An 8,232-nucleotide genomic window follows, 5' to 3' on the forward strand; every position below is an offset into this window, starting at 1 on the left:
AATACAAGTACTGGATTCAAAAGTAGTATTGATTCTGTATATAATTTTTGATATAGAGAGAACATTAATATAAATTGATGTGTTCGATGCATTCAAAAGATATTCCTACACGAGTCAAGAACGTCAATCTTATATAAAAGATAAAACTTAAGCGAATAATAATTTTCAATCAATCAATTTTATATTATTTATATTTCCTGACTCTTTAAGGATTTTCTCCAATTTAGTTAAAATCAAGATCGTATTTTATTTAAATACGATGCGTTAAAATTAAATTGCACGAATACAAATTATTCGTAATTAATGAAAAATATAAATGCTGACTAATCTCGTTCATGTGACACTTTGTATTGCTCATTTGTTTTAATATGTTACTCCTTTCTCTATTGAAGCAACATTGTACTCTTATAGGCACTTTAAGTATACATCTTAAGGAAGACTGAATTTTTCGTGTACATTTCATTGATTAATTAATATTTTAAAGTTGCGTTGTAATTACCGTCTTCCTGGTAATAACAGTATGCTTAATTGGCGTTTGATCAGTTACTGTAGTTTGTGATGGATCAGCTACTAACCAAGGACTGATATCAGAAACTGCTGAATTATCATCCTAAAACAAAAGAAGAATAACGTTTAAATAACATACATTTCTACTGAATACGTCTGTATAAATCTGATACATAATTTTAGCGTGATTTAATCAATATTTTGATTGCCGCGTCATGCATATTTAGATATATATGTTAAATGTATGTTTCGTACATATACGTATGTAAGTATATTGAATACAAATAATAACAATTGTACATTTCTGATATACTAAAAACACGCTAAAAGGAAATGACCAGAAATACATTAATTTATAATATAATTAATTTTACGTAATTCGTGTTATTTCTTGGTTCTAGAAACAAAGGGATGTGTAATCATATGTTAATTCGATATGCGAAATGAAACAAAAAGAAGAAGAAAATAACATTTCGAAAATATCAGGAGTATTTCGATATCTATAATTAATAATAATCAATTAATTGATTATGTTCATACTTTTCTAATTAATTTTCTTAATATATAACTTATAGTTACGACAATGAATAGCTTCTTTTGCGTTTTTCATAAATGCAGAGTACATGGAATGTTATCCTTTATCCACTTAACCATTTATTTTATTTCATAATACGTGTGATTTGATGGCAAGACATAAATAAGATTTGACGTGTATTTGTTGTAATTGAATGATAGTTTAGCATTTAAAGACTAACATAGTTACATATTAGTTGATTTTTTGGAGTGTTAAAAACACACGAATAACGTACTAAATATTTAAAAGGAAAGCGCATATTTATTGTACAGTTTGCACAAGCTAAAGCACTTGAGCAGGAAACAGAGGTCTATGTTACAAGAGGTAAATGACAAGCATTTAAGTACAAGCCACACCTTGTGAGTAAGAGTCGTAGTAGTCGTTTGTATTTCTTCAGTTTTAACGACTCTTGCTCCGTTTTTCTCTATTTCCGTATCGATTTTCTTTTCGACCGTGGCTTGTATTTCCTTAAATGGATTAAGCAAACCCAAAAATGGATTCGAATCAATGAACGGATTTGTGTTAGCTGTCTTTTGCTCTTCCGTTTTTGTACCCTCCTCGGTATTCTCAGAAATATTGGCAGTAACTTCGTTCCCGTTATCACTGGTGAATGGATTGAACGGATTCTGCGACTGATTTGAAACTTTTGGATTCAGTTGCGTAGTTTTTTGTTCAATGTGACCCCAGCTGTCTAGAGAAAAATGTGTTACCGTCACATTATCATCCGCAGGTGGACTCATCATTGCGGATCCACTTACAGAAAGGGTCAGTTTGTCTCCACCCTAAATAAGAAACAACGAAAACAAAGCAAACAAGTAACATCTAAAGCCTAGAAGCACGAGACGATAGGACGAATAAATATCTAAAAACAAAACGTTTATAAACATGTAATATATAACAAAATATATCTGAAAAACATAACATAAAAAATAAAAGAGGCAAATATAGAAAAACATTTAAGATCGTAAAATAAAAGATCATCGCGACTGTACATATTTGTCAGACCTATTTTAGATATTTGAGATATATATACAGGGTGGGGCAATAACTATTAGCACCTCAGATATCTTCGGAACTATAAGTTTCACAGAAATATTTGCTGATATAAAATTGCACAGTACGAAGGGGGCCATCCGTTGGCGGAAATAGCTTTTTTGTAAGTGTAGGTATGTCGGACATTTGAAGGTCACTTTCATTTTTTTAAATGGATCCGTATACTTTTACTTCTGTATTACGATAGAGCATCTTAAAACGAGTTCAACGACCTGTAACATGAAGTCATTGAAGGTGATAAAAAGTAGAGAAAGGCGATAATACTTACGGTTTTGAGAGTAAATGAAACATACGTATTGTAAACAGTAGAGAAATGCGTAATGTTTACCATTTACTTTACTGTGAATGATAAAATTAGTATCGATAAATCGGTCAGTCTGTTCCGACTGATGCCAAGCAGCAATAAACGTGGGGTCTTCGAAAAATGAATTTATGACACGTTCATGACATCCATGCCAATTTTACATTGGGTCTTTTGCTAGAAGAATTACCTTTATTTATACGACAATGCACGTAATTCATTGATTGCACGAAGGAAAATGGATAAAAAATGTCGAAATCATTGAATTGGACGCGGCGATCCAATATTGTGGCTAGCTCGTTCACCAGACATAACACCCCTAGATTTCTTTCTGTGGGGAACACTGAAAGAGAAACTGTACAAAAATGTAACAACTACACCTTACGACATGTAACAACGAATTATTACAGCTTGTGCATCAATAAGTGCTGACAGCAATGGTCATCATTTCGAACACCTAATGTAAACGTATGCTTCATTTCCTATCAAAACCGTAAATATTACCGCCTTTCTCTACTTTCTATTACCTTCAATGGCTTTATGTTACAGGTCGTTGAACTTGTTTTAAGATGCTCTATCGTAATACAGAAGTAAAAATATACGGATCCATTTAAAAAAATGAAAGTGACCTTCAAATGTCCGACATACCTACACTTACAAAAATACTATTTCCGCCAACGGATGACCCCCTTCGTACTGTGCAATTTTATAGCAGCAAATATTTCTGTAAAACTTACAGTTTCGTAGATACCTGAGGTGCTAATAGTTACTGCCTCACCCTGTATATCAATATTTAAAAATGTCACAGAATCTTAATTTAAATATCACACAATATTTCTCGGTCAGTTTTCTTTCTTAAAAAAAGGATAATGCAGGATAATTTTTGTAACTAGTAGCACCTTAAAAGTAAAGGAGCAATTTTCTACTATTAATAAATTTTCGAACAGTTTATTTATATAAATATTTTACGTAACAAATAATATTGGCAACATCTTAGAGAATTCAGTTTTCTTACCACTGATACGATAGTTGCTGCATCAGAATGCTGATTGTTCTTAGTAACAACCGTGGGTGTATCCATAGACGTAATGGAAACCAAATTTGAATTTTTCCCTTGCTCTAGAGACTTGGCTTTTAATATGTTACACTTTAGCGACTCCGGAGGTATAGGCGTGCGAGGAGGCAGTGATGAAGTACCTCCAACTTGATTATTTGGCACTAACGACGTTTGATTAGCTAAGTTATCGATGATCAAACTTGTTTTGACTCGTTCTGATTCTTTCTCAGTGGTAGCAATCGCGGTTTGATTTCTAGGTTCTAAAGGTTGCTGGTCTTTCGCCAGCGATTTTAACAACGAATCGACTAAAGGTAAAGACGTGCCATGTACGCTGGAATCTGATGATTTTGTACTACATTCACTCGGTTGACGTTGCAAACCTTCTTCCTCGTCTGAAAATAACAAAAATTTGATTAACAAATTCCTGCTAAAGTAACTTCTGGATAAAATTCTCGATTTTTGCAAAATCCACCGGATACTTTATGTAAAAAGAGTAAATAATAATTTTATAAAGGTAAATAAAATTTTATCAGTTGAAGACTGCTTCCTTGCTAGAATATTATTTGACAAAATAAAAATATTTTTCTCCACTTACTGGTAGCTGCTGGCGCTGATGGTTGCGGCTGTTCCACCTGTTGACGCTGGCGTTCTCTTAAAACATGACTCTGGCGACGTGCATACCTTTGACTCGGACGTCTTTCAAATTGCACCGTTCTGCGTGCTCGATTCAATTGTGTTGTTTGAAATTCTGTTTTACCGCTGTAACGAAAACGTGAACCCATGCGAAAGAAATTTTGTCGTCCACTGGCACCTTTGACAGGCGCGCGTAATCGAAAGAAAGCATGATGTTCTACGGCACATTTCCATAAATGCTTGCACGCTTTTTCATTGACAAGTCTGAACACAAACGTATGTTCTTGCTCTCCTCTGCCTTCGTCGTCTTCTTCTACTACAACTAACGTTAGCTTCTTTTTTTTGAAATCTAGCCGACCAATTTTAGGCCAAAAAAATAAACCGATTTTTTGTGTGCCTTCAAAGACTAAGATTCCAGTCGGAGTTAATCCCAAAGAGTATTCGCATGCGTCCTTACCGAGGACAGTATGCATATCTACACCATACATGTCTAACCATTTAGCTTTACCGAGGTAGGTTGATTCAGCCTGCGCTGGGCTAAGACCAGAGCACTTGGCATACTCTTCAAGTATTTCAAGCTCCATTTGTTCTGTCTGACCTGGTACAAATCTAAATTCTGACACTGTAGCTGCACTGTGTATGGCAGGATCGTAATCACCAAGTTCCGCTAGAAAATTTTATAAATGTACATTTAAAAACAATATCTACATAGATTATAATACGTGTACATCAAACATTGCCCAAAAGTCATTGCGGTTTCTGTATTTATGTACACAACATTAGTTGAGTATCATTACTATCATTATTATCATTATTATCATTATTATTATAGTCTAGTTATAATAACATTTCTTTTTCTTTTTGGTTACTTACATTGAAGTGCTAAAGCGGCCAATTGAACAGCAACTTGATGAGGGCAGTGAAGTTTTCCTTCTAATACATCTTGCTTTAATTGTAGGAAGAATTGGTATCTTGTTAATTCCTCGCGTAAAGTATTAGGCTCCGATGAATAAAACTTTACCTTGAGTCGTAAAGTATACGGTGGTCCAACTATATGAAATATCATTTATTAGTAGCAAAGGAATAAATGTAAAGTCTTTCAATTACTTTTTAAAAACATTCAATATCAATTCCCATAAAATAAAGAGAAATTTCATTTTAAGATGTACATAAGTACAACATACTTTTCACTTGTTTTTTTATTGGCTTAGTGGGATCAAGCCAATGCTGAACGTTATTACTATCCGTATATTGTAAGCCAAAATAATCTTTTTCTATTAAATCTAAACTATAAAATACTTGTTCGTATAAGTCACTCGCCAATGCTTTTTTCTGTAACAAAAATATATATATGAAATGTATAAAAATGTTCAAGGCAATGATATAGATAAGAAAGCAAGATATTGTTTCTTTAATTACTTTAACTGTACTTTGACATAAAATTTTTCACAGAAAGTTATTTATTTCATTGAAAAGTTTCTTAATAAATAATCTATTAGAAATGCAAGTAACCATCAGTTATTACTGGTTAACAAAGTATTCTGCTTACCGATAATTCTATAGGCAGATCCGTACCATCGAGCAAAACGACTCTGCATTGAACAACGTTCTTATTGCTCAGTAATCGCTGGTTTTTTATTTGAGACGATGTAGTCTGCCCGCTGACGCTGCGGGCCCTACGTCGTGACAGAAATCTTAACATTTTATTTGACATACATGTAACAAAGCAACTTTGCTGGCGTACAGTAATAATCTATTGACCTGAAAGGCTACATTCCTCGTTGTACACAGATACGTCTTTCTCGTGATACGTTGTCAGGTAATACGCCCACTTAATACGTATACACTTATATATTTTATATGTACGCGTGAACCCGTTATTAAAATAATAAGAAAAATCCACGATTATTCGTTAGCCGCACGTGTACAAAAAGAAGAATTTCGAATAGAAATTTTAAGTTACTTATACATTTATTGACTAGCCATAACAAATCACGAGAATCAGATCTACCCGGAGAAGTCGGTTACAGTAGAGCCACAGTAGAGCTATGGATATTTTTTCTGTTTCTAATCAGATGGCGCCACTCTCGGTTTCAGGAATACTCGTCAATGTCATTAACCATAAGAAATATACGTCTCGATGCATTTAAGTTTTACTGTTTGTTCGGAACAACCTGCTGTGTTTGGAGCTACACAGCAGCATCTTGGCGACAAAGCGCGGTAATTTTAACAAATGTTTGCATAACTTTCCTATTCCTTATTTTATTACGTATTTTTAGTTTCGCAAGAAATATAGTATAGGTAGCAATTTGATTCAGCTTATAGGCGACACATTTCTTGTGCACACATTGCCTCTGAATGACATCTTTTTCTGCCGTCGAAGCCCAATCATTGTTCCGGGTACGCCGGTCAGCCCCATCATACGTGATTCTTCTCTCAAATTCAAATCCATTCTCTAGGCTCGGTGAAGATGGGAGCGACAGCCGTCGCATTACCACAGTGAAAATAAGAATGAAAATAAAGCGAACATGCGCGAACTAAGCCAATGTCTCGCAATGCCTCTCTCTCTCTCTCTCTCTCTCTCTCTCTCTCTCTCTCTCTCTCTCTCTCTCTCTCTCTCTCTCTCTCTCTCTCTCTCTCTCTCTCTCTCTCTCTCTCTCTCCTATCTCCCATTTGCTCCTTTTCTTTCTTAGCATTCAAAAAGCCGGTTAAATATCTAACCAATCATGTAGCTGAAATTGGGGGGAATCCAATATTAAGCACTGCTTGAAAACTGTTCAATTTATTTCAAAGGTTTTGAAAGATGAAGAAGTGAAAAGTGAAAAAAGTAAATAAAGTGAAGAAAGAAACAAGAGATTATAAATTATATGACAATTAAAAATTTTATCTATCGCATTTTAATTTAATTGAATCAATTTAAAGAAATTGATTTGAACGAATTTCATTTCTATTTTGAATACAATTGGTTATTTTATTTAATGTAATAAACTATTTTGTTAAATATTTTGTCATTATTTTCTTAAGTATAATATATATTTTGTATTTTTAATTATATTTTGCTTTTCTTGTTACTTATCTTATATAACATTCATGTTCTTATATTTCTATAGTCATAAATATATTTATATAGTATATTTATATTATGTTATATTATAACATATGTATTTTATATTTTTTTGATTTTTGCTTCTTTTCCTTATTTTTCAGTGTATTAGGAGTAATATATCTATTATTTTTGTTGAACTAAATAAAGAGTCCAGTGAGAGGGACAAGGCGTTGCGATAATTCGCTTAGTTCGTGCATGTGCATCACTCCATTTTCAAGACTGCATGCTAACATTTCCTAAGAATATTTACGGCTCTTTCTAAATTCGCGAGCTCAAAAGTCGTGAAACTAAGCTTTCCAACGATCTCAGCATGATACAAACGAAAACAATCATTTAGTTACGTTGTCTCTTGGTTTCGAAGGTAACAACTTGAATTATTTTTCAAGTATGTTTTTTGTCTAAAATTTTCTTTACTATTCTACACAGATTGTATATCTTAACAAAACTCATAATAAAATCTTCGAATTTTTTATTCTTCGATATTCAACAAAATAACTACAGACAATAGGTTCCTATAAAATTCCGTGCTGTATGAAATCGTATTATATGAGATCCAGAGTCAATATAGAAATGGAGGTTACGTTTCGAAATTTCATTAAAAACATTTTTTTAATTCCATATAAGCAACTTAAGTTTTATTGAAAATAGAAACAAACTGTGCAGGGCGCTTTCTGCTATGACATCGGAATAGAATCATAAATGTATAAATTATAATTTATTATTTATAATAATCCAATAGTGTTGTCATATCAACAAGAAAACATATATTTGGTATTCTTTTATGCAAAATATTTAAGCAGAAGTATTTTATTTACAAAAAGATTTACAAAAGGGTGAATTTAAAGTGTCGATACTATAGTCATTGACATGAGGCTTTATGCATGCCAGCTTTAAATTATTTTTATGAACAATCTCAAATTTATTATGGCCCAACGCAAGTTCTGCATTCCTATTGCTAAATATTCTATTAATTTTATATAGTCTTAACCAACTAGAACCCA

General features: G+C 33.0%; 1 protein-coding gene across 2 annotated transcripts; it reads right to left on the reverse strand.

Moving 5' to 3' along the window:
* Positions 1 to 266: 266 nt before the first annotated feature.
* Positions 267 to 5,998, reverse strand: Yrt (erythrocyte membrane protein band 4.1-like yurt). 2 transcript variants are annotated; one of them, XM_076896412.1, is made up of 7 exons: positions 5,675 to 5,998; positions 5,310 to 5,457; positions 4,999 to 5,175; positions 4,088 to 4,792; positions 3,451 to 3,884; positions 1,438 to 1,863; positions 275 to 610 (listed from the first exon to the last, which is right to left on the reverse strand). In XM_076896412.1, the coding sequence occupies exons 1-7, from the start codon at positions 5,837 to 5,839 to the stop codon at positions 479 to 481; spliced, it is 2,187 nt and encodes a 728-aa protein (XP_076752527.1). In that variant the 5' UTR covers positions 5,840 to 5,998; the 3' UTR covers positions 275 to 478. The 2 variants fall into 2 exon arrangements, with proteins under 2 accessions (XP_076752529.1, XP_076752527.1); XM_076896414.1 differs by lacking the exon at positions 1,438 to 1,863 and having other exon boundaries at positions 267 to 610.
* Positions 5,999 to 8,232: the final 2,234 nt, after the last annotated feature.

Source organism: Xylocopa sonorina, chromosome 6 (genome assembly GCF_050948175.1).
Source record: "Xylocopa sonorina isolate GNS202 chromosome 6, iyXylSono1_principal, whole genome shotgun sequence".
NCBI classification, from domain to species: domain Eukaryota; kingdom Metazoa; phylum Arthropoda; class Insecta; order Hymenoptera; family Apidae; genus Xylocopa; species Xylocopa sonorina.

Coding starts and splice junctions, on each gene's coding strand:
- Yrt (XM_076896412.1), bottom strand. CDS start 5,839: ATGTCAAATAAAATGTTAAGATTTCTGTCACGACGTAGGGCCCGCAGC. Junction 5,458..5,674: donor ATCTGCCTATAGAATTATCG/GTAAGCAGAATA, acceptor TTTTTGTTACAG/AAAAAAGCATTGGCGAGTGA. Junction 611..1,437: donor CTACGACTCTTACTCACAAG/GTGTGGCTTGTA, acceptor CTTTTGTTTTAG/GATGATAATTCAGCAGTTTC.